The sequence below is a fragment of the Pseudorca crassidens genome, chromosome 3 (assembly GCF_039906515.1).
Source record: "Pseudorca crassidens isolate mPseCra1 chromosome 3, mPseCra1.hap1, whole genome shotgun sequence".
Lineage (NCBI taxonomy): Eukaryota > Metazoa > Chordata > Mammalia > Artiodactyla > Delphinidae > Pseudorca > Pseudorca crassidens.
The window spans coordinates 83,712,871-83,740,651 of NC_090298.1; the positions used below are offsets into that span (position 1 = coordinate 83,712,871).

The 27,781-nt window shown below is 33.6% G+C and overlaps 1 protein-coding gene across 20 annotated transcripts in view; it reads left to right on the forward strand.

Moving 5' to 3' along the window:
• The window catches only part of PPIP5K2 (diphosphoinositol pentakisphosphate kinase 2), a 75,636-nt gene that overhangs the window by 43,638 nt on the left and 4,217 nt on the right, over window positions 1-27,781 (forward strand). For 4 of the 20 annotated variants that reach the window (XM_067731327.1, XM_067731326.1, XM_067731325.1 and 1 more), the window contains exons 20-32: window positions 3,960-4,087; window positions 4,668-4,782; window positions 8,341-8,448; window positions 8,538-8,654; window positions 11,684-11,851; window positions 13,449-13,569; window positions 14,223-14,392; window positions 15,691-15,763; window positions 17,344-17,463; window positions 18,364-18,426; window positions 20,345-20,404; window positions 22,023-22,163; window positions 25,311-25,436. In XM_067731327.1, the coding sequence (XP_067587428.1) occupies window positions 3,960-4,087; window positions 4,668-4,782; window positions 8,341-8,448; window positions 8,538-8,654; window positions 11,684-11,851; window positions 13,449-13,569; window positions 14,223-14,392; window positions 15,691-15,763; window positions 17,344-17,463; window positions 18,364-18,426; window positions 20,345-20,404; window positions 22,023-22,163; window positions 25,311-25,436 (1,510 nt within the window). The other 16 variants (XM_067731333.1, XM_067731334.1, XM_067731340.1 and 13 more) reach the window with 13 other exon arrangements.

A 27,781-nucleotide genomic window follows, 5' to 3' on the forward strand; every position in this document is an offset into this window, starting at 1 on the left:
TCTAGAGCCCGCGAGCTGCAACTAGTGAGCCTGTGCACTACAACTACTGAAGCCCATGTGCTCTGGGGCCCACAAGCCACAACTACTGAGCCTGCGTTCTGAAACTACTGAAGCCTGCATGCCTAGAGCCCGTGCTCTGCAACAAGGGAAGCCACCATAATGAGAAATGCATGCACTGCAATGAAGACCCAGCGCAGCAAAAAAAAAAAAAACAAAAAACCCTCCAGTGTCCTTTTCCTAATATTCACAGAATATCCAGGAAAAACTAGAGACTTTTAAAAACTGGGAATTCAGGCTGCACAACTTACCTATAAGTATTTGTGTACATGTTAAAGTTTAGCTTATTCTTGCAGCATGAAAGAACAACTATTTATTTGTTTGGTCAGTGTATATGATGTAGACAGGTTTAAGTATATTGTATAAATCAGTGATTTGCAAATAAATTCTCTTTAAAAGAGGATAAAAATATCTCATACTGCAAGAATATGTCTTTGGGCCTCACTATAAGAAACATAGGCTTAAAAAACAAGGACTTAGTCTCTGACAACATCTTTCATTTGCTAAATAGAAGTTTTATTTTGCAAAAGAGGTTTTATTTTACACAATAAAAAGTTGTATTTTTATAACAGATAAGAAAAGCAGACATGTAGATGAATGGAACACAATTGAGAGCCCAGAAACAAACCCACACATATATGGACAATTAGTTTATGATAAAGGAGCCAAGAACATACAATGGAAAAAGCATAGTCTCTTCAATATAGTATTGGGAAAACTGGACGGCCACATGCCAAAGAATGAAACTAGACCACTATATCACACCATACACAAAACTCAAAATGGATTAAAGACTAGAATGTAAGACCTGAAACCATAAAACTAAAAGTAAACATAGTATGCTCCTTGAAGTTGGTCTTAGCAATATCTTTTTGGATATGTTTCCTTGGGCAGGGAAACAGAAGCAAAAATAAACAAACAGGACTACATCAAACTAAAAAGCTCTGTACAGTAAAGTAAATCATCAACTAAACGAAGAGACAACCTACGGAATGGGAGAAGATATTTACAAATCATATATTCAATTTGGGGGTAATATCCAAAATATATGAAGAACTCATACAACTCAACAACAACAAAAACACAGTCTGATTAAACAATGAGTAGAGGAGCTAAATATTTTTCCAAAGAAGACATACAGGTTGCCAGGAGGCTCATGAAAAGATATTCAACATCACTAATTATTGGAGAAATGCAAATCGAAACCACAGTGAGAGATCACCTCAGGCCTGTTAGAATGGCTGTTATCAAAAAGGCAAGAAATAACTAGTACTGGAGAGGATGTGGAAAAAAGTGTGGTACACTGTTGGTGGGAATGTAAATTGGTGCAGCCACTATGGAAAACAGTATGGAGATTCTTCAAAAAATTAACACTAGAACTACTCTATGATCCAGGTATTCCACTTCTGGGTATTTATCTGAAGAATATGAAGACTCTAATTTGAATAGACACATGCACCCTGTGTTCATTGTGGCATTATTTACAATAGCCAAGATATGGAAAGTGCCCATTGATGAATGGATGGATGAAGTAGTATATATAATACAGTGGAATACATAAAAAAGATACAGTCTTGCCATTTGTGGCAACATGGTTGTACCTTGAGGGTGTTATGATAAATAAGTCATTCAAAGAAAAACATACTATATGATTTCACTCAAATGTGAATATTAAAATTTCTTTTAAATAAATGAACAAACCAAGCAAAATAAACATGTATTTATAGAGAAAAGAGTAATAATTACCAGAAGGGAAAGGGGGTGAATTGCGTAAAGGAGGTAAACTGTATGGTGATGAGTAGAAACAACTTCTGGTGTTGAGCATACTGTAGTTTATACAGAAGTCAAAATATAATGTTCACATGAGACATGTTATAAACCAATGTTACCTCAGTAAATTAAGTAAATAGTAAAAGAGCCTCGATGGTATGATGGAAGATAAGAACATCTAAAGATTATATTTGTTATTAAGAGTCTTAATTGAGATGGCACACATTTATTGAAGTTTGAAGATCATTTCTTTGGTGATTGTATTATGAAATGCAGAGGATTCTTTATAATAGCATTTGCAATATAAAGTCCAATGATACTCTCCATTAAATATCACCATATAATAAGCTTTCAAATATCTTCATCAGTTATTTTAATCAGTTCTTTTTGTGGAAGAAATAAGAGAACTTGGGTATCCAACAATTAATTATTTGGTCCTAGTTGGTTATGGCAGCTTGCTTTTTCAGCTCTACAAAATATGTCACTGTTTTGAAGGGAAAGGTTTTTTTGTTATGAAAGTAATATATCTTTGTTATAAAATATAGATATAGCCAAAAAAAAAAAAATCAGTATGCCATTACCAACTAGAGAAAAACATTTCACTGTTTTGGAAAATTCTAAAAGGCCTTTTCCCTTAAATTCATGGATAAAATTTTTTTCATAAATTCGTATATATGACAAATGTATTCTTTGCAAAAATGGAACCAGGAAATGCATACTATTTTATAACCTGATTTTTTTTTCTTGGCATCAAGAAATTTTTTCCAAATCAGTAAAGCTAAATATACTTCATTTTTCCTAATGGCTGAATGATGTGATGTAATAATAGCTATTTAACCAATTTCTCACATTTGGAAATGTGGATTCTTTTACTTTCTTTCACTCTCCTTATACATATGTCTTCTACATAAAATCAAGAAGATTTCCAGAACTCTTTTACCAGTTTTGTTACAGACCAGCAGTGTATGAGAGTGCCTGTTTCATTACACCTTGCTAATAACAACAGAAAAATTTCCTTTGATGATGTTAATTTCAACATTTTCCTTTTGTTTACACATACATACACAATTGCATACGTATTTCTTTTTTTCATACCAATTTCACAGTCATCTATGTTGGTGAGATAATTAACCAACCAAGCTTTTGTGTTTAAGGTAAATGACCCAAGAGGTTCCATTTTCATACGTCTTCCATCTAATCAATCAGCCTTTTCTTTATTAGGCAGTTTTGAGATTTATTATCCATACTAAAGTTTTGCCATCTGGGAAGTACCTGATAACAGCAAGTAGCCTTTAAATACAGGTATCCCAGAAGGAACTGGGAGAGAAAGAGTGTGCTTATTTCTTCCCTCTTCTCTACTCTTCCTTCTTTCTCTCTCTGTCCCTGCCTTCCTCCGCCTCCACCCCACTTTCTGCCCTCTTCCTCTTATACCCTCTCTTCCCATCTATACACACAAAACAGATTTTTTTATTATATCAGGTCATTTTCTCATCTACCTCTTTGAACTGTAATTTTTATTATAATTCTTACAATTACTATGTTTTCTTAACACTTTGGATTGTAATTCCTCATTTAATTAACTTATAATGGTTATAGAGCTCATTAAGTTTGATAATTTCACGGCATTTTTGGCTAACCACTAGTTAAAACCTTTACAGTATTGGCCAAAGGCTTTTAAATAATTTGTTAACCTTTTTAATCTTTGACATTCAAATAGACAAAAATTTCATGGTTTCAATTTATATTTCTTTCTGTATGTTTATTGACTATTTGTTCTGTGCTTTAGTGTTTGTGCCCTTAATCCATCTTTCTTTTAGGGTTGTTTCTACATTTAAAACCTGGTTGAGTTGAATACTGTTCATAAAGATTACATTCATCCATTCATCCTATCCTCTTTAGAAATTACTTTCTTTTTCATTTACACCAAAATAAAATTCTTCTAATTACACTCAATACTTTGGGGAATAGTGTACTTGAAGTTGCAGAAATGTAAACTAGGAGCATTGTATAATGTTCAAAAGAGGCTGAATAAAAATACTTGTCGCTCACTAAAATTCTTAAATTTAGTAGTACCTTTATTGGAGTTCTTTATTATTATACCCTTTTTCTAATGTTGTGTATGTTCTGCTCAGGAATATGGTATAACTAAAGCTGAAAAACTGGAGATTGCCAAAGGCTACTGTACTCCTCTAGTTAGAAAAATTCGCTCAGATCTTCAAAGGACGCAAGATGATGACACTGTAAATAAACTCCATCCTGTGTAAGAGACTGTACTGGTATTTAAGTCTATAGGCATCTGTTTTTGCATTCTTCAAATCTAATTACTTTTTAATGTTCCTATGGCTAAATCAGGAGTGTATCACTTGGCACACTGTGGAAATAAATATTACCTAGGTATTTCTAATAGTTAACTTCCAACCAAGGTTCTTTTTGGCTCCAAATTGGAGAAAAAACTGAGGCAAACAGGGAAAGAGGATGTGTGTTATCATTCACATGTGATCATCAGTGATCATCCTCATTCAGCAGCATTAACATCTGTGAGCTTCTTTAGTGCTATGACCTCCTTCGTTGTTAATAAAGGTGCTTAAATAACCTATTTACAGTGAACTTGACTAATATTAATGCTTCTTTGACTAATCTCAGTGGTCCCAGTTAGTTCCAGTTATCTTCATGTTAGAGGAATACCTGCTAAGATAACGCCTCAATTGTTATTGGAAGAGTGATAGATTTGCTTATTATGTTCTTTTACTTCTAGTAAGATTAAATTCCATTTTACAAAATAATTTCATTAAGTTTTAACTGCATGGTTACATTTTAACAGTGTCTGCTCCTTACTCTAGGTATTCCAGGGGTGTTCTGTCACCTGAACGTCATGTCCGTACCAGATTATATTTCACCAGTGAAAGTCATGTACATTCTTTACTGTCTATTCTTCGCTATGGTGCCTTATGTGATGTAAGTAGGATAAGTTATATAAATCTATTTAACAAATATCTGTTATTGAATTTATAATCGAATCACTAACACCATTTTTTTACTGTGCAGTTTTTAATAATTCATTATTTACCATCATTTGTCAAGGGTCTACTTTATACCAAGCACTCTGCTAGATGTTGGAGATAATGACATGTTCTCTTCCCTTTGGAGAAGATCCATTTAAGCAAACAATAATACAAAATATTTTAGGTAATGTTACAGGCCAGTGGCAGTGAGATAAAGAGAAACTGATGAATTTGCATTATTTAGAGGTTAGAATCAATAGGACTTGGTGTTTGGTTGGACATTGTGACTCTTATTTACTGTTAGGTAATGAATCATACCAAAGGTTACTGCCTTAAAACAACCACAGTCATTTTATTTTTCTCTCTCATGGTTTAAAGGCTGACTGTGATCAGGCAGTTTTGCATTGGGCCTCTCGTGATATTGCAGTCAGACAGTGGCTCGGGCTCAAGTCATCTCACAACTTTCTTCTCATGTCTGGTGCTTGATGCACAGCACATAGCAGCTGAGTTCCAAAAGTGAACTTCCTAAAAGAGCAAGGAGCAAGCACAAAGCATTTTTATGACCTAACTTATGAAGTTACGTAGTATCACTTCTGCTGAGCATTTTTGGAGGCAGTCACCGAGTCCCATCCAGGTTCAAGGGGTGGGGAATAGACCCATATTACTAGATGAGTGGAGTATCACTGTCACTTACTTATTGTAAGATGAATACTTGGGATTGGATGTATTTTGGTGGCCATATTTGGAAAACAGAGTCTATCACAGTATGTCCATTACCCACACAGTCCATATTTCTCTCTCATGCAAAATTCAGGTAATCTCTCCTCCAGTATTCCCTCAGGCTTATCTATTATAGCATAAACTTGACATCCAGGATCTCATTATCTAAATCAGGTCCAGGTGTGGATGGGACTCCTTGGGCAGAGCTCCTTGAGTGCTCAGGAGAACTCAATCTCGTTTCAAAGACCTATGAACTGAAGATACCAATTGTCTGTCCTTCATACATTTGACATACAGTGGTGGGATAAGCATAGAATAACTGCTGTAGATAACCTTTTCAAAAGAGGGGAAAACAGAAGGTACACCATGGTCACTGGTCCATAGCAATTTTGAAATCTGCCTAGGTACTTACTGCCCATTCCTTAATTAGGGCTCTGTCATACTGCCAGGGAGTTGTTTATAACGGTTCATGGCTTCATACTTTGGGTTCTTAATTGCTTCATCTAGGTCATCCTTCCTTTTCCATAAAAAGTAGCTCACATTTGCAGCTAAGTAGTTTTCTTTAACCTGCTTCCTGTCCAAGGAAGTTTGGGGATCCAAAGGTCTGTTTATTTTTAGTTCAAGATGGTATAATTTAAAAAACAAAACAAAAAGGAGTAATTTATAATCTACTTTATTAAACAGTTCACACCCACAAATCTTAAGAATAAGCCCATTTTTACATTGGGCTCCCTCTGTGTCTACTGAGGGATAGTACTCAGCAGTCCTTATTGCTTAATAGTGAGTATCTGAGAGACATGGTAGTATAATCCTGAGAAAGTCTTTGCGTCTTTGAAAGGTCTGTGAGCCTTAAATCTTTCTGAAGTCTTAGCAAGTATTTTTACAATCACACCCATGTTTTCATGACAGATTCCTGCGTTTCTGTTCTTCCTGGAAGCCACTTTTTAACTATAGCATTTTTTGCTCTGTGGAGAGGCTAGGAATGAGAAACAGTTTTATTTCTGAACTCTGCAAGTCTTGGCTCCTTTAATTAACCATTTTCCTGTAGTTTATCTCCCTCCTCTCATAGTTCATCACAGGTAGTGAGAAGAATCTTGGTGGCCTTTTGAGAATTTTTCCTGGAATTTTTGGTAGCTAGCTCATTGAGTTCCACTGTCTGCAGGCTATAGTGTTTCTACACTTTATGCCACTACATAACAAGGGTTCTTTTTCCTATAGTTTCCAGTAAGATTTTTTTTTAACCTTCCTATAGTCCCTCACCAACAACCTCCTCAGTGCCCTTTCAGGCTTTCACTAACACTCTCTTTTTGAGGCATTTTAACTTTCACCAACACTCTCCTTGAGGCCCTTTCTTTGCTTACAGGTGTGGAAGGTAAGAAAGAAAAGAGAGTCAAGAAAGGTTCCCATATTTCTAACAGGATCATCTACAAAATTACTCATCATTCACTGATAAGTAACACTTGGGGGAGTATCAGGCATTAGAAGGAAAGTAATGAGGTTAGATAGCTTGAATTTGAGGCACTAGTAGGCTAGTCAAGTGAAGATGACCAGTAGTATGTTTATATGTAAGGCTAGAGGTTTGGGTTAAAGGTACAGAGTTGGTAAGCCAACATATTAATGATGGCTGAAGCAGTGGCTATTAATAAGATTCCCAGGAAGTTTGTATGTGAAAAAATTAAGAAAATGATGTTTTAGAGATTGGCAGTAGAAGTGATAACCACACAGACTTAGAAATTTTAATATCCCCTTTCTTTCTCAGTACACTCAAACCACAAATTATCTAGAATACAATGTCACTTCTATTATATATCAAAAATATCTTTTCAGCCATCTCCAAACTAGCAAAAAATAAGAATTAAAAAACTTTTTATGTGTATATATATATATTAGCATATACATTTATGCACATCTATAAAAAAATAATCTTTAAAAGAAAATGAATTCAACTTTGTTTTCTTTTGTACTTTTTAAAATAAAGGGCAGTCAGTGAAATGTATGAAGGTTTGGTATATGTCTCCTGATTCTTAATTTCTCTTATCATTGGGCCTTGATGAATAGTTATTATCAGAGTTACCCTAAGACTATGTAAGTGTTCTTTTCCCATCAAATTTTCCAATTCATATGTTCTTTTCTCTTGTTTTTTATTTCTTTTTTATTCCTTAATAGGATAGCAAAGTGGCATCCCTTGCATACATATGAGGATTAGTGGAGCTTTAATAAAAGAAATAGAGAAAAAAATGACCCTTAATTAGCAAGGCAAGAGCTTATATATCCATTAGTAATGATGGAATTGTTTTAGGGGAGGAGAGATACATCTCTTATGTGGTCACCTTTTAACTTTCTTGCACTTATTTATAAGGTAGAAAGAACATAGAAGATGTAAGAATGGAGAGAAAGCCTATAATTGAAGCGTAATAGTGAGTGATGCATAAAATTGTAACAGATAAGTTTGGAGAGCCATGCCTTGAGGATTCTAAGAGGATTGGGAAGCCATTAAAAGGTTTTAAGCAGGGAAGTGAATGGCTTTGGTTTCTGTGTAGACAATAGATAAGTAGAAGTAGATATGAGGAAACGATTTAGGGAGCTATCACAGTGATCTAAAGAAAGATGATGTAGTTTACACTTAGGGTGGTGGCAGTAGAAGAAAGCTTGTTGAGTATATATAAGCTTGTTGAGTATTAAGTATTCACCTCATTTGTGTGGTATCAATCAGGATTAAACAAATTACCATAATGAAAATAAAGTGGTTTTAAAGTAACATAATATGAGAAAATGCTTACCATTTGTTCAGGAATCAAAGGATGAACAGTGGAAACGAGCTATGGATTATTTAAATGTTGTCAGTGAACTCAACTACATGACTCAGATTGTTATCATGCTTTACGAGGATCCTAACAAGGTAACAGAGTCTTGATTTGCGTGTGTTACCAGAGGTAAATAAATAACTTGAAGTTTCTCATTTTGAAAGTGTTCTGTAATATTTTTTAGGATCTTTCCTCTGAGGAACGCTTTCATGTTGAATTACATTTTAGTCCAGGAGCCAAAGGATGTGAAGAAGACAAAAATTTACCATCTGGCTATGGATATAGACCAGCTTCAAGGGAGGTAATGAAGATGAAATTTTCATTGCTTAGTTACTACAGTTCTAAATATAAATGAGGTTTCTTTAAGAATTTTCTATTATGTACTATAATTCTTATCTCAACTAAGTAGCAAGATGGTTTAAATTTCTTGAAGTATGATTTGGGTAGACAACATTTTTATGAATATTAGAATTTTATATTTTATCTTTTCTCTAGATTTTTTGGATTTTTAAGATCAGTAGTTAGAATGGATAACTATAATTTTTGTTTTTGTCCTCAAGTCCTACTTGAGGACTAGTCCATTCTTTACTATGCTAAGCACTTGTTACGAGTTACTGCAGTTTAATTCTTAACCTTACAAAAGTTAAATATGTACTCAGCTTTAAACCTTTTTTACTAAACTATAATACATACTCGTAAACATACCTAAATCATAAGTGTGTAGTTTAATGATATATCACAAAATGAACACAATTGTAAAACAACTAGCCAGGTTATAGATAGAAGATCATTCTAGAAGAACCAGTTGTGCCCCCTCTTTCTCACAACCTCCCTGCCTTCTCCCCAAAGTTACCTACTATCATGACTTAGATTAATTTTGTCTATTTTTGGACTTTATGATCACAAATGAAATCACAAAATATGTGCTTTTTGGGGGTGGAGAGTGGGTTTGGTTTCTTTCATTATGTGTTTGAGATTCATCGGTTCTTCATTTTTGTTGCCATGTAGGATTACATTAAATAAATATGGTGCAGTTTATTAATCCATTTCACTATGATGATCATTTGATTTGTTTCCAGTTCAAGGTTTGAAGATGGATGCTTTTATGAAGATTCTTGTTCAGGTCTTTTTCTGAACATATGTACACATTTCTTTTGGATATATATGTAGGCGTAAAATTGCTGGGTTATAGGGTATGCATATGTTCAACTTTTTAAAATACAGTCAAATAACTTTCCAAAGATACTACCATATCTTTATCAGCACTTGGTATGATTAGTGTTTTTAATATAGCTATTTTGGGGACTATGTAGTGATATCTTGTTGTGGCTTAAATTTACATTACCCTCATGACCAATAAGGATTAGTACCTTTTCTTATATTCATTGGTTATTTGAATATGCTTTTTGTGAAGTGCTACTGGCTAGGACTAGTATGGTGTTGAGTAGAAGTGTTGATACTAAGCATCCTTAGTATCATCCTTGTTCATTCCCAAACTAAAGCAAAAGGTCATGTTTCAAAGTGAACTTTTTGGAATTTTGATTGAAATTACATAAACTCTGCAGATCAGTGTTGAGAGAAATAACACTTTTACAGAATTGAATCTTCTAGTCCAAGGACTTGATATACAGCTCTGAATTTAGTGAGCTATTCTTTATATGTTCTTGATAAAATTAAGACTTTTTTTAATGTCTTGTATTTTCTTTGTCAGGGTAATTCCTAAATTCTTTATGTTATCATAAATGGCTTATTTAAATTTCATTTTCTGTTTGCTATTTTCATATTGAATTTTAACTCATTTTTATAGAGAGATTTTATAACTAACAACCTTACTGCATGCTGTTTATTCATTCTAATAATTTATACATAGAGTCATTTGAATTTTCTATGTATATGATCATATCTGTGAATGATGACAAATGTCCAGCAAAATGTTGAATAGATTTAGTGATGGTGGGCACTCTTGTCTTCCAGTGATTTATTAATTGTGATGATTGTTTCAAGTTTTTAGATATCCCTTACCTGGTTGAAGAAGTTTATCTTTATTTTCTATACCCCTTAGTTTGATGAAGGTTTTTATGTACTTCTGCTTGGCTTCTTTAAACTAACGTACGTTCATAAGATTCATTGATGTAATTAGTTTTAGTTTGCCCATTCTTAGTGCTTTAAAATATGTGTTTTAGTGTAATTTACCCAATTTATCCGTCCTGTTTATTTTTAAATTTATTTATTTTTTTATTTTTGGCTGCATTGGGTCTTCGTTGCTGTGCGTGGGCTTTCCCTAGTTGTGGCGAGCAGGGGTGACTCTTCGTTGCGGTGTGTGGGCTTCTCATTGCGGTGGCTTCTCTTGTTGTGGAGCACGGGCTCTAGACGTGTGGGCTTCAGTAGTTGTGGCACACGGGCTTAGTTGCTCTGCGGCATGTGGTCCCCTGCATTGGCAGGCAGATTCTTTTTTTTTTTTTTTTTTGCGGTACGCGGGCCTCTCACTGTTGTGGCCTCTCCCGTTGCGGAGCACAGGCTCCAGACGCGCAGGCTCAGTGGCCATGGCTCACGGGCCTAGCTGCTCTGCGGCATGTGAGAATCTTCCCGGACCGGGGCACAAACCCGTGTCCCCTGCATCAGCAGGCGGACTCTCAACCACAGCGCCACCAGGGAAGCCCGGCAGGCAGATTCTTAACCACTGCGCCACCAGGGAAGCCCTACCCATTCTATTTAGATGGATATTTAGTGTAACTTTTTTAAACGTATCTGTTTTCTGTACTATACTGTGAGATTCTTATAATTTGGGACAGTATCTTATTCATCTGTGTCTTGGCACATGGTACATACTCACTAAATATTCAGTGAGTCATCAAATGGTTGTTATTTAAGTATGCAGTCATTACATTTGTTGGAAATATTTGGCATAGAGTTTGAATTTTCTAAAATTTATAACTTCAGATACTGTTTCAGTTTGTGATTGAGTTGATGGCATTACTGGTAACAAAACTGATCTCTTTTTTCTTACTGTCATTTATTATTATTGCTTATTTATTTGGGCATTGGATGAAATTTAATTAAGTACTTTGTTTTATATGGCTCTTTATTGTCGTTTTATGGTTTAATGTATCCAAAGAGTATGTATTTCTTGAAGTCAGGAACTCTGTCATCTGTCTTACAATATCCAGAATAATACTAGGCTTTCATAAGAATTCAATTATTAATTTACTTGAATAAACAAACTTGTATAGGTACTGCAAGTGACTACACCAGTTGGTGGTTGAATTTGTTCATCTGAAGAGATTGATTTGTTTTACCTGAATTTTATTATGTTATGTTCTTTCTGCACAGAGTGAAGGCAGGAGATCTTTTAAAATTGATAGTGATGATGAGCCACATACTTCTAAAAAAGATGAGGTTGATCGAGCTGTGATATTGTTTAAACCTATGGTATCAGAGCCAATTCATATACACAGGAAGTCTCCACTTCCAAGATCTAGGAAGATGGCTGCAAATGAAGTAAGTATATATCAGAGCATGTTTTTTATGAAGTAAACTAACTATATTTTAATAAAACAGAAAAGAAAATACAGCTTTAATTATCAAGCTTGGGAACCTAACAGATTTTTAATTGTCAACTTTATTTTTCAAATAAATTTTTTAAAATATAGAGGCAGTTAGAAAATGCAAAGATTAATTTTAGAATTTGGAGCTTTATAGTTTTCATAGCAAAGTTGAATAGAAGTAGTAAAATAAGGCCTTTTGAAGACTTGATCCATTATTTTCTTGTCACTTTAGGTTATTCTAATAAAGAACTTTTTTCAAAGTCTGATATAATGGATCAGGAATAATTTTTGGTTAAAAGTAGTGAGGAATTGCCAGAGATGCTTCAGCAACAACTGATTCCAATGACACTGTATAATAAGATGTGAGATTCTGAATTGTTAACCTGATTGCTAAAGTCAGTATAGGAATTTGAAATTTTGATGCTATGGTTGAAAAATTTACCTTTGTATTATATTAAGGTCTATAATTAAATAACTTAGGCTAATTCTTATGCTCACTAACAAAATAACATTTAAATAACTACTAAAATAACATTTAAAAGGAAAGTTGAAAAAAAAGAAAGGAAAGTTGAGCAGTTGGAGTAAAGTTTAAGTAAATCTTTAACATCTGTATACATTTTTATACTCTGAATACCTTCTTTTTGGGTTATTTATATTCTCTATAGGATGATTCCCCCAGCACTGATTTGAGATCAGTGCTTAAAAATGTTCTCTAAATGCTGAAGTAAAAGTATAAGATAGGAAGAACCATCAACTTTTAAGTTAGAAAAATATTTTTTGTTGATGATTAAATATGCCAAATCTTAAGAGTTAGGTATAACATCTAGCAGTTGGTGAATAGGAACGTAAACACCAACAAATGAGAATTATGCTCATTTCTATAGCCCCAAATTATACAAACATATGTGCTTTTGATTCTCAAATTTCAAATGTATGTGTCCCAATTTGACAATGGCGTATAGGAAAAACATCTCGATAAAATAGATTGTTGTAATTTTACAGTTGAAAATGTATACTAGTTAGGATTCCCATGAATGGGATATTTTAAGTTAATTATGGGTTGGCCAAAAAGTTCGTTCGGGTTTTTCCTGCACTCTTTTGGCCAACCCAATAAAAAGAGGATGATTAAAAATTGTAGAATTTGGGATTATTCTATTATAGCTTAATTTAAGAATGAGAAACCTGGGGTTATGTTCAGTTATCTTTAATTTCAGAAAATTGGGAAATGACATTTATTAATGTAACCTAAAATACCATTTGCGTGAGGGCAGTGATTTTGGTGTTGTTGAACAAAGCAATCTGCAATTCATCAGACTGTTCAGAATTTCACCATTAAACCTTTTTTCTGAACTCCAGAAGAAGTCTGTAACACTGATACAGTCAAACGTATTCTGAGTCTCATCTGTATTTGTGAAATCTTCAACAAAATCACTGCCCTTTGTTAACTCTTAAAACGCAGAACACATTTATAAACCTTTTTCTCGTAAATACTTAAATAGTTGCTTTCAAGAGATTATTTCTATGCCATGCTAAACTTTTACTTCCATAAGGTAAATTATTCAAGTAAAACCTTGAAGACTTTTTCCAGCGTCCATCATCTCCATGGATATCAGAAGTTTGTACTTCCAAAAGACATACAGAGAAAAAGACTATTCTCTTCATTTTGTGCAAGTAGATTTTACTCTGTCCTCACTGTCTGAAACCTGAACATGCAAACATGTAAAATGAGAATGTTTGCTGCATGTTTTGCCTACTGAACTCTATAAATAACCTTTGGAGGGGGTAAATAAATAGATAGCTTGAAAGTGTAAACAAGTGCAATTTGAATCCTCCATCTTACGATCTCTAATTTTTTTTGTCTGCCAGACAGATTTCCTTTCATACATATATACAATGAAGTCTCTTTAACCCTTTGCAGGATTCTTTAGTGCTTTGGGTTGAAAAGTTTGCCCAGTATAGCATAAAACCTCCTGAATATCATATTTTTAACATTGCTAAGATAAAAAATTGTTAAAATCTTTCAAGTTCTAAGAGGGAAGTGACAACTATTAAGCAGTATAAATATTTTGTATATTTAAGATAGTAATGTAATTCTCATAATCTATTACTTACAATTAGATTTATAACTCATTCCGATCAATTTCTCAAATATTAAAATATTTGGCTCCCAAATTACTGTTTAATAGTTTTTTAAAAATTGATAAACAAATGCAAACAAACTGTATTTTTTTTTCTTTCTGATCATTTGGCTCTGTTGTATCTAACTTTGCATGCTCTGCTTTTTTTTTTTTTTTTTTTTTTGCCCCTTTCTCACTTCCAGGAAGAGAGCCCCCTGAGTGTGTCTAGCCCAGAGGGTACTGGTACCTGGCTGCATTACACCAGTGGTGTGGGTACTGGGCGTCGAAGACGCAGATCAGGGGAACAAATCACTTCTTCCCCTGTCTCCCCCAAATCATTGGCTTTCACATCCAGTATTTTTGGCTCATGGCAACAGGTTTTTAAACTTTACTTCATTAAACATTTTTCCTCCCCGCATTCAGAGCAACAAACAGCTGTCTTTGAGGACATCTAATCCCTTATATTTTACATCAGAGTAAATACTTCTGTTTTTAAATTTTGAATTCACTTAAAAATGCTTGTAATGTCTCACAATATTTGAGGGAAAGAAACCACTTACATTGCATGTGTTTAGCATTTTTACTGGGGGGGGTTTAAATATCCAGGATTTTAAAATTAGTCAATAAATTTTATACTCCTGGAACTTTAGCTTGTTAATTAAAATTTTTTAAATGTAAAGAAATCATTTTTTTGACTTATTCTTTAAAACATTCAGAAATGAAATTACATAATTTGATGATAAGAAAATTTAATAACCTTTTCCCCCATAATTGAAAAATAGATTCCATTTGGAATTTGCTGAGAATGTGAACATTTTTTTTAAATATCAAAATTTATGTGGCCCTATGTTAATTAGCAGGATACATCTAATACTGATGGTTCTCTCCCTCGCTTTCTATTATCTGGAAGTATCTAATAATTACATACAGTATGGGTTTTTTTAGTTGTATAATATCTTAATGCTCTCTTTAAGATAAAAGGGGACAATGTATATGTGCCCATCAATAATATGCCCCAACAAAAGGGGTCAAAATAAAATTACTTCAGAAGGACTTTTTGTGATGACATTTGGAAACTTAAAATACTGTGGGTTTTTTTAGTTTTTTGTTTTTTCACAATGGAAGGTCTGCTCATACACATGACTTTTCCGAGAATTTCAGCAATTTCCTTTTGGAAATATAATGCATTGATTATAGGAAAAGGGATTATGGTATCCATTAAGGCTGTGAATATTTAAAGGTTACTCTGATAAAGCCTGTGCATGGATCAGTAATTGTATGGTGATCTCAACAGTCTGTCTGTCCTTCCTTTTGTTTGTGATTGTTTTTTTCCCCCTTCAAATACAGGAGCCGTTTAAGAGTGGGCATTTGGCTTCTTTTAAGAGAGAGTGAAATTATTAATTGTCTATTAATTGTTTCTTTTCATCTGTCTTGTTTCATACATGATATTTAATTCTGAATGCCTGCTTCGCACCACTTCATTGCAAGGACCTCATATGAAATGGACTCCCTTCAGAAGGGGATCTTGCATGATCTTTCATAATTTGTGTATTTCTACTAATATTTATCATACAGCTTATTAACCTTTGTCTGTCTGGAACAGGCTGCAAATGAAGTATGGACTTTTTAATTTATTTTACTGTTTTAGTTCATTTATTTTGCTTTCCTTGTGCAGGTTGTATCTGAAAATGCTAATTACTTGCGAACACCACGAACTCTTGTAGAACAGAAGCAGAACCCTACTGTAGGTATGTGGTCTAAAGGAAGTTGTATTCCAAATCTTAAACTCACTATTTTGCACACATGTAAAACTCTTCAGAGGTGAAAGCATGACCAAATGCTATGCTTTAGTTTTTATTTAACATACACTAATTCAGAAATGTTGAGTCATAAAGCTCAAAATACAAAGTTTTGATGAAATAAATACGAAATAGCATTAATTTTGTTTCATAACCCTTTTGAATGCCCATAATGTAAACTACTTAGTCTAATTGCCAGTGCTCATTTTTAATCTTGTATTCTATAAGTTAAAATCCCAACATGTTTTAATTTAGGAAGGAAACTTCATTTTTCCCAGCTGATAAAGATGAAAATATGCTATCACATACAAAAAGAATCTACTATTCTGATTAAAAAAATTTTTAAGTGGGGAGTGTTTCAAACCCTGTCTGGGTATATTAATTATCCTTTTGGTTTTGGTCATCTCTTAAGGAAAGCCAAAGCAAAACTAATGTACAGTGACAATGTTAATTCTTCATTGACCTACAGAACATAATTGTTTCTTTGCTAACACTCAAGCAAAGCAACATTGAAAAAGACCTTTCTAAACTTATTTTAGTTTTAAGGTCATGATAGATAAACTACATGAGATAATGACATATTATTTTCTGTAAATAGTTGTCTAAATCAGTTTAATAACAGCATAAATAAATTTCATTATGTTTCGACTACGTACTATGATCTCTATACTAAGTTTATGAACTGTCCATTGATGCCTACATACTTGAAAAATCTCTCTTTAATTACATATTTGTTAATTGATAACTTTTGATATTCCCACAGTGTCTTGCCAGATACACATACACACACACGTGTGTGTGTATATATATATATATACATACATATTATATATATATATATATATATATATATTACTCCTTTCTTTATATATCATAATGCATCTGATAAAAATTTACTTAATCCTTACCCAGTGGTAAAAGTTTTACTTGGGTATAAAGACTTTTACTACAAGTTAAGCATTAGATTGGGGTCTTATTAATTAAGATCTTAAATCATTTAAGTATTAGGAATTTAGAGTGATTTAGGCCTGAATGACCACTTAAAAGGAATTGTTTCACCTGGTCTTCTCACAAATTTCATAATAGATATTGATAACTCAAATTCAAGGGCATCAGGAAAGCTTCTTCATTTACAGATATACATTCAAAAATATTGATTTAGTATGATTTAATTTATGCTAGGAGAAGTTTTTTTATATGGCCTGCTCACGCATATTGATTGACAGAATTCCTTATCATCCTAAATTAATTTTTATGATAGTGTTTTTTAAATATGTATATGTCTAATTATTGTGTGGGCATATTATTTTCCTCAAAGAACATTTTCTCCAGTGTAAAATGCCTCCATTTGTACATATGATAAATGGTGGTGGTGATTGTATTAAGTTGACATTAAAAGTGAATTGTGAGCCTGTTCAGGGCACTGCCAAGTATGTGTGGTAAAAGCCATGTTATTGCATGCTGCATGAATTCCCAATGTGAATAGAAGAACACCCGTTGTTGTATGTATTTTCTCTAACTCCCATCAGGGTCTCACTGTGCGGGCCTGTTTAGCACCTCGGTGCTCGGGGGTTCTTCAAGCGCACCTAACCTACAGGATTATGCTCGTACTCATCGTAAAAAGCTGACCTCTTCTGGCTGCATAGATGGTATGTGCACACATGCACACACAGATTCATACCTACACCCATGCACACACCCATGAGCATACGATATTTCTCAAAGGCAAGCCTAAGGCCACTAACTGATGCAAGTGGAATCCTAGCACCCTTTGCCTAAGTGACTATCAGTGCTCTGTTATTCACTACTTGGGTCCATGTTTCATCAAACAGTTAATTGTAGTTAGACTTACAGTACTTGTTCAGTGAGTATTTCACTGAAATATGAAATTTAGAACTACATCATATGTATTCTTCTTTTAAATAGTTGATAAGCCATATTGTAAAGAGTAAATCTTTCTTTGATCTTTTAAACGTTTGTTCATTATTAAACCTTATTTTATTTACTAGTATTGATCTAAATAAATAAAGTGAATGGAATGTTTATAAGTAGAAGAAAATATCATATTGGCAATATTTTTATAAGAATAAACATAAGATGAGAATATTTTAGGACGCCTAGTAGAAGGAAATCCTCTCATTACTGTTAATACACCTTAAATTATAGTATTCAGAACATCTCTTGAGGCTCACAGAAGCTTGCCCCTTTTATTAATAGGAGTGTTTATTAGCCCTTTCTGAATTAGCTTTATTTGAAACTTTTTCTCATGTATCCACAAATTTATTTTACTCAGTAAAACATGGCTTTCCCAGAATTGCCAGCTCATCCTGCTTTTCTTTCTTTTGTATATTTCGTTAAACACTTTGCCTCTATCATCAAGCCATTTACTTCTTTTAACCAGTTTTTGGCTTATTTCTCTCTCTCACCATCCCTTCTGCATGTCACCTAATTCTAACCTTCTTATATATTTGTTTTTCCTCCTCTTTTTTTAAGTGTCCTTCTTTTGGTAGCTGTTATGAATTTCAGGTACCTGTTTTTCTCTTTCTCAGACGCCACACGCGGTTCTGCTGTTAAAAGGTTTTCTATCTCATTTGCTCGACACCCAACCAATGGTACGTTTTGCTTTTATTTTAAAAGATAATCCCCTGCTTCATCCTTTTTTATTTTTCTTCTGTTTCAAAATATGTGGGGTATACAGTATCATTCATTTCTCAGTCCTTAATTTCAATTGGCATACAATTCTAACTTATTATTCACCCAAAATATTGATACTGTCTAGCTCCCTGTTTCATCTGTAATTTAGACAATAATTTAGCACTACTCATCAAACTTTTAAATGACCACACTGATGATGAGTTTTAATACTTAATTAGCACCTAAAAATTCCTTCTGATTTCTCAAGTGATCAATCTATGGAATTTTAAAAATACAGTTAGTATTATTTATTTTCTTTTTAATTCTTAATAATTTTAATGTGTTTTTCTTTCTAATTTATTTTCTTTTTTTATGAATTTTTGAATTTTATTTTTTTATACAGCAGGTTCTTATTAATCTATTTTATACATATTAGTATATATAGGTCAATCCCAATCTTCCAATTCTCCCAACCATGATCACATGGTTGTTTCATTGAGCTATTTAACAAAAATACAGAACCACACTTGTCAAATAGCCAAATGAGATGTGTCTTTGAAAACTTCTTGGGAACCAGGGGATGCAGGTTTCACTGTGTAACATTATTTATCCCTGTCTAAAGCAAAACCCAACTTGGTCTGGAGCATTCTGAAAACTTCATTCAGCATTCACTTTGTCCTCATGTGGCAATATGGTTTGCTGCTGTCGAGCAACCAATTTTGGGGGGGTATCATTGCTTTTTGTTAGGATTTGGAGGGCTCCTGATAGGAAGAAGACTAGGCTAAAAATCTAGACAACCAGTTCAATTAAATTCAGTTTTTGAGGCTGAACAGGAAGGTTTTGTGGCCATTATTTATAAGCTGAATTTTGCACTATTACAGCTTTCTTACATAGAGCTTTTTTCATGTGGGACAAGAGGGAATATTTACTAATCATTTTTAAATAACTCAGAATCAAAGAATTTAAAAGAAAACATACATGTTTTTGCTTTTATTCGGAATGAAGTTGTTTTTATCCATGCAATTTTTTTTCTTTTTCTTTTTAATTGTAAGTCAGTCTTTCAAAAACTCAGGTCAGTTCTTTCAGAAACTATTATGAAGCTCAGGGATTGAACACAAGTTTATAGTCATTCTTCTCCTTCTGGATCCTTTAACAGCACACCTAAGTTAACAGTGCACTAATACTTCTTGAAGGTGGAGTAAGAAGATCTAATCCTCAACAAGTGAAAATTTAGCCTTAAAGCTAAATGTGCTTTCCCTCCATTGTAGCTGTTTAAATGCTACTTTTTGAAGAAAAAGATCCTTATTTGATACAGCTGCAGCTTCTAAAGAACCCACATGCATAAGAACTTCTTAGAAGAAAAACCAAAGTCACAAGAAAAACCGAAGTCACAAGGAAAACCGAAGTCACAAAATTCTAAAGAAGAGACATTGAAGATTTAAGACTGACTATAGTTTTTATACAAAATGCTTATGTGTTTATAGCCAGTATTGCAAGTTTTATATAGGAGAAATCTTTGTTTACTGAAGCTTAAAAATAAAAAAGCTTTTGTTAAGTTTAACAGAAAATAGAGTAATTTTATATTCTTTTGGTTTAGACTTTTTTAAAAATGTGGATTTTCCACACATTGTGTGACTTGATGCATATAAAATGCATCCCTTTCAATTCTATAAATATTTCTTTTGGGTTTCAAATTTTCTTTTTTATGCTGTGTTGTCTTATCTGTCCTATGAGTTGTCATTTGACTCTTTCTTTTTCTTTTCCTTAACTTTCATGTTTTTTCCATCTTAACACATATTATGGACTTACCCCTCCCCTTCATCTTTAGTTCAAAGAACATGGTGAAACAAGTATCTTCTGACAGTGCTTTACCTTATTTTCTGGGCCTCTGTGCAGAACACCTACACCTCTATAGGTGCTGGTCCGTTTCCTCTGTGGAATTTCTAGGCTCCAGTGGTATGTTTTTATAGCTTCTAAACATGACAGCAGGGTGGCTTTTTAAACTGCTGCGCTAACCCTTTCACTGTGCATTAAAGAAAAAGTTTACTAAGGATAGATGGAAAAAGATGTAGTCCAAAGGGGCTTGATTATATTGTCATTTGCCTGTTATAAAATCTAACAGGCAAGTGCAAGAAAATAGTTGTTACAAAAGACTTATAAACATTCTGAGGAAAGGATAAAAAAGCCACAGTATTAAGTTTAGCATAATGCAAGGAAAGGGTTTGCGCTTATTTGCATGAATCTTGTACTTTTAAAGAAATGTAGTACTTGTGGAAGCCTAATTTCTTTAGTGCTTAACTTAGGTGCTTTAGCTGCTGCTATGGTATTATAGTTTTGTTTTGTTTTAAGTATATGTAATGTTCTGTCATGCTTTGGTTTGCACCTGAAAATCAAACATACCAGTTTTGTTAATCAAAGGATTTGTTGTTTTCATTGAAAGATAGATTCTCTTTTAACCAGAGTTTCCCTATTGCAACTAAGAATTAGACAGTTCTTAGGTCAGTATTTTCTCCCAAAATTAAATAAGTATCAGTCAGTGTTAAAATGAGCACATGCCTATTGAAGCAGAGAGTTTTCCAGTCTATTTGAGTTTAATTAATTTTTACTTTTAAGTTAAGAATATTAGACTTTATGTAGAAACTAAACATTAAAAGTATTTCTTTTGGAGGAAAACTAGTTTAAATTTTTGAAAAAGTACATGCAGAAAGACTTGTTATTTTAGTTGTATATAAAAGCAATTTTAAAAGCCATTCAGTTGAATAAAGTAGGCAATATTTATAAAAAGTGAATAACCTATGTCCTATTTGTTTAAAAAAACTGTATATTTAAGTGCTTTTGTTTCACTGATGGTATTAATACATATCTGCATGGTTTGTTTCATGAAATTTTTGTATTCCTGTGCCGTTGTTGAATGCAAACATATATGTATTTTGTATTGCTTTTTACTTGGCCTGACTTCACTCAGCTAGCAATTTCCAAAAATAGGATTATTGTGTTAATTCAATAAAGGTAGGTGAAATATGTTTTGGAATTTTAATTTCAGCGTAAATGAATGGATGTTATTTTGGGGTCACACTAGAGAGTATTATTGGCCTTGTTATGACTAGAAAAGTATTTAAAATCACTCTTCACAAGTAATCGCTTAATTGTTTTTCAACAAGAAATTACCTTTAGCATTCTGGCATCAGGGACACATTATGGCATCAGCTTATTCACCTATCAAATAGAGCTGATTCTAAAAAGTAAAAACTAAAAAACCTGTATTTTTCTCTGTTTATTATTCCCCCAGGTTTTTTTCTTTAAGTATTATTCTTAGATTTTACCAAAATAGAGAAAGAAATTGTGTGCATGCTGTACTATGTGGTTACATTTAAAATGAAATCTTTGTCACATCCTGATCCAACCCCATACTGCATAGCATCTGGTGTCATGACTTCAGAGATCTCGTGTGTTTGCATGTGATAGATTGAAAAGATCTAAACTGTCTGGTTCTAAGCAATGGTCTTCTTCCTTTTTAATTAATGATTTTTAAGATATCCAACTCTTGTTTTTGTTTTTGTTTTTTTCCCCTCAGGCTTTGAATTGTATTCGATGGTGCCATCTATTTGTCCTCTAGAAACTCTTCACAATGCCCTGTCTTTAAAGCAGGTGGATGAATTTCTTGCTTCCATTGCTTCTCCATCAAGTGAAGTTCCACAGAAGACCCCTGAAATTTGTAGGAAAATTATTATTATTATTTGATTTTTAGGCAATAGAGATTATCTGAATATAAAAATAATTATAAAAACATACATTCAATAGTGATAGTAAATAGAATTTTAGGAGAGAAAGAGAAGAACATTATTTAGAATTCTTTGGTGTAATATGCAATGTACCAGGCTGTTGTCTTGACTCTTCCGCAAAGACTTTTTTTTTTTTTTTTTTTTTACAGAAAGGGGGGAAAAATCTAAGACCCAGCAATAAAATCAGCAACATGTAATATAGAGTCATGGTCTTATTTTCACATTCCTATTGTATGTCATTTTATCATAAGCTTTTTAAAAATGACAAAACATCAGTCTATATTAACCTACACATGCCACATGCCCATCCCTTCACCACTTTTGATAAGCAGTCATATAGACTCAGAAAGAACCCTTAACTAAAGAGAGCAAATTAGGACAACAGTTTTTTAAATTGTGTTCTGCAGAAAATATTCTGAAGAGGTTAATTCCTCTGTGTAAAAAAAAAAAAAAAGGGGGGTTTGTGGCTAAGTAAGTTTTGGAAACTTTATTATATCCCACCTCCCTTTCAAGAGGTGTAGTTTCATCAGCATATAAACAGCTAAGTTTCTTCTTTCTATAAAGAAAACTATACACCCACATTTTCCAGAACTTACTTGCTGAGAAAACACTTTTTTTGGTAATGCATTTAAACATCATGTAGAACTATTCTGAGGGACTTCAGTTTGGGAAATGTTCAGGGCTACCTTTTTAGATGTGAGAAGTCAGCTGGCTGTTGTCATTTTCAGCTCTGTAGGATTCTTTGACACATTGGAATTTCCAGTTTAGGAAGCATTCATTCTGAAAGAGAATGCTCTGCTTAGAGTTAAAAGTCTTGCTAGTCCTAGTCATATCTTAGGAAAGGTACAAACTTTCTATGTATACCAACTCCTTTTTGTAAGGAGAATGTTGTAAATATGTTTTTCCCAAGAATGAAATTGGAGGTCTTGGGATGAAAGCCACTTTTGTGTGTTGCTGTTACTCTCCTCCCATTCCTGGGGAACCACAATGTAGTATTCTGCAGAGTTCTATTCAGTGTATTCTGTCCAAACAGTGCCCCCTGCATTTTTGCCTTTCTCTTTCACATCTGGTGGCAGAGGTCAGCTTTTAACCATTAAGGGTAATGGAGAGGTATCTTGGTGTGAATGTTCTAAAATATTTCACTTTAGGAATGGTTTGGGGAAGTAGGTTTCAGTTTTAAATGTACATATGAATGTGTCTGATTCTGAGAATTGATAATACTCCAAATGAAATAACCTGCAAGCTATAAAGTCAAAGTCAGGAAACTGAAGGATGTTCTTCCTTTTATATTCTCTGTTAGCTGATAGAATGGACAATGCTACTCCTCAGAACGTAGTAGAGAACCTGAATAAATAAATTCTCATTTTCTCTTTTACCTTTCTTTATACTTGGCATTTCAGTGCTTCCCTGGGTCAGGGATTTATAATCTTAAAATAGAGATTAAAGAAAGACTGTAATTAGTAAATAAGAATTTAGGGTAGGCATTAATGCTGCTTTGAGTTTAGAAGATCTTCAGTAAATGACTTAAAGGTAAAGTAGCAGTAATGACATCTGTTTTGGAAAGAGAATTTTGGTGGAATATTTACAAAAAGATAATCTTTGAATGTTTATGCTGTGGCATTGCTACCTTATGATGGCTTCATTTCTGTGGTTAGTGAATTCAGTTCCTCAGAGTGTATTATTGAGGTATATTAATGAAATGAAATATTAAATTCCTTTTCTAGTTCTCATTAACTCTTCTCTATATTATGGACACAAGTTGTACCCCAACCCCTCTAGTTCTCTTAAAATTTCATTCCATTACTTACTAAGGGAACTAGATGAGAAAGTAAGTATAGTTAATGCAGTTCATAGAGTTGGATAAACCTTAGAGTTAATCTAATTCATTGGTCTTCAAAGTATATTCCCAAGAGCTTTAGGAAGTTCCATGAGGAAGAGAAGGATGCTGAGTGATTAGGCCTGTGTCTTCTGTGGTTGCTTCAATCAGAGTCTCTGCTTTGATTTGTTTTATTTAAGATTTCATTTGAGAAAAGCTTACTGTTTTAAGAGAAAAACTTAGAGACACCATTGAGGAAATTAACCAGTTAGTGCTCAAAAAAAGACTAAAACCCAGGTCTCCTAAAGTGTATGGTTTTTCCATTCTCTTTGATTAAAGAAAATAGGGTTCCAATTATGATGGAAGTATCTGAATCCTGTATTGTATAGTGTAACTGCAGAATAAATATTTAGTAGTCACAATATATTTATGTAATTTATACTTAATTCCCTGGATTGTCAAGGAAGTAACATCATAATATAGAACTATACTGAATTTGTGGCATTCATAACAAGGGAGAAGACATTGTTAATATCTGTCATTCACAGACTTTTTTCTCACCTAGGACAAAATTAATTTTGTGGTAACTAGTAGATAGCTTACAATGAGGCACTGACAATATCATGTTGGTGGAAAAGGTGTGAGAATACTAATTGGATAAGTTAGAGGTGGAAGTTGTAATAGGATAAAAAATGCAAGCAGAAAAGAGCTAAGTAATGATGTGGTGCTTTATAGGATGTTTTAGGCACTTTTTAATCATTTGTGTATTATTTTATTAATGGCTACTTTGATCTTCTGCCAGTGAAATTTGTATTCATTCAGTGTAGGTATCAACCACCAAAGGCACATTTGCCATAATTGGCCCACATATTGATTTTTCAGAGACACAGTGTTTATTGCTATCAGGTCCTCTTCCAAAATTGCAGTAATAGGCAAATCGGTCTTTTGTTATCTCCTTAACTCCCTTTGTTTAGGAACCCAAAAGGTCATGCCAATAGCTCCCCCACTCCAGCCTATCCTTTCCCAGAGGACTTCATACTTAAGAATTGTACCTACTTGTCCTTTTCACACCTCTCAATCTCCCCACCTTAATTAGAAAGAAAAAAAAATATTTAAATTTCTTTTGCTTGAAGATAAATCTCATCTGGGTGATATAGGAGGACAATCTGATTTAATTATTTGTAATCTAGTTAGTTTAGATTTGATAGAATTGTCAGAAAATTATTGAATTACCATGTTGGGTTTGTTTGTTTGTTTTTTCCAGCCTCTTCAGCTTCACGTTCCAGTCCAATAATAAGAAGAAAAGTATCTTTAAATACATATACACCTGCAAAGATCCTCCCAATGCCAGAAGCTACCATAAAGAGTACTAAAGCAAGCAGCAAACCAGGTTAGGAGTGTGTGTGAATTTGTGGATTCAATATAGCAATTAAAAAAAAAATATATATATATATATATATATATATAGCAACTAGAGGGGCTTCCCTGGTGGCACAGTGGTTGAGAGTCCGCCTGCCGATGCAGGGGACACGGGTTCGTGCCCGGGTCCGGGAAGATCACACATGCCGCGGAGCGGCTGGGCCTGTGAGCAGTTGCCACTGAGCCTGTGCGTCTGGAGCTTGTGCTCTGCAACACGAGAGGCCACAGCAGTGCGAGGCCCGCGTACCACAAAAAAAAAAAAAAAATATATATATATATATATAGCAATTAGAGGAGTAATAATAGCTTGCTTTGTAGATGTAAAGATCTGTTTTTAAGTAGGATCATTAGACTCTAGGAACTCTGTTATTGTAGCCTATTTACATATTTGGGGTTTTTTTCCTCCATTAATTATCCCCCCTTTCCCTCACATATGTTAATAAAATATACTTCATACTCATACTTTTCCAAACTGATTTATGGACTGTCTTGTCTTCTTTTGCTTTTCTCTTGAGCCAAGGCATCACTTTAGTCATTTTGTTTGAAAGATTTTTTTTTTCTCTTTCCCTAGAGTATTTTAATCTCTCCATTCTCAGTCTGGTGCTGTAACTACCAAATTCAACTATGTTTTATCAGCTTTTTTCTGTTTTTACTTGGCTTATTTGATTGTGTTGTTGCCCATTACAGATGAAGAAAGTTGCAGAGAGGTTATGACTTGTCCCTGTTCATGTAGCTAGTAGTCAGTAGACCTAAGACCTGAATACTCTTTGAATCATGGTGCATTGTTCTCTATGTTTTAGATGCATAATAAATGTACCAAGTGCACTAAAAAAGAATTATTCCATAGTTTATTGATGTAGCATTCTGTAAGTATCCATTAGGTCAAGATTGTTGATAATGTTACTCAGATCTTCTGCGTATTTACCATTTTGGGGGATGGCAACACGTACAAGGGAGAGGAGGTTCTGATTGTTCTAGCAGTTGCTTAGAGAGCAGTTTCTACTCACAATTGTGGAATTGTCTGCTTCCCTCTTTAATTTGGTCAGTTTTTACTTTGTGAATTTTGAAACCCTGTTATTAGGTGCATACACATTTGATTGTTATGACTTCCTAATGTATTGCCCCAATATCATCATGAAATTTCCCTCTTTGATTTCTAGTAATGCTTTGTCTTAAAGTTTATTTTATCTAATGTGAATTTAGCTACTTCAGCTTTCTTATGACTACTGTATGCATGGTATATATATATATATATATATATATATATATATATATATATATATATTTAATTTATTTTATTGAAGTATAGTTGATTTACAATGTTGTGTTAATATCTGATGTACAGCAAAGTGTTTCAGTTTTATATATATATATACTTTTTCATATTCTTTTCCATTCTGGTTTATTACAGGATATTGTATACTTCCCTGTGCTTTAATTTAAAGTAGGACCTTGTTGTTTATCCATTCTATATATAATAGTTTACATCTGCTAATCCCAAACCCCCAATCCATCCCTCCCCCACCCACCCTCCCCCTTGGCAATCACAGGTCTGTTCTCTATATCTGTGAGTCTGTTTCTGTTTCGTAGATAAGTTCATTTATGTCATATTTTAGATTCCACATATAAGTGATATTATATGGTATTTGTCTTTCTGACTTACTTCACTTAGTGTGATAAGTGAAGTCCATCTAGGTCCATGAAGTTCATCTAGGTCCATCCATGTTGCTGCAAATGGCATTATTTCATTCTTTTTGTGGCTGAGTAGTATTCCATTGTATATATATATACCATATCTTCTTTATCCATTCATCTGTCGATGGACATTCAGGTTGTTTCCATGTCTTGGCTATTGTAAATAGTGCTGCTGTGAACATAGGGGTGCATGTATCTTTTTGAATTATAGTTTTTTCCGAATATATGCCCAGGAACGGGATTGCTGGATCATATGATAACTCTATTTTTAGTTTTTTGAGGAACCTCCAAACTGTTTTCCATAGTGGCTGCGCCAGTTTACATTCCCACCATCAGTGTAGGAGGGTTCCCTTTTCTCCACACCCTCGCTAGCACTTGTAATTTGTAGACTTTTTAATGATGGCCATTCTGACCAGTGTGAGGTGGTACTTCATTGTAGTTTTGATTTGCATTTCTCTAATAATGAGCAATGATGAGCATCTTTTCATTTGCCTATTGATCATCTGTATGTCTTCTTTGAAGAAATGACTATTTAGGTCTTCATGCACATGTATATTTTTTTTAACCAAACTATCTTCATATTTAAGGGGATCTTTTTTAGACAGCATATATTTGGCTTTT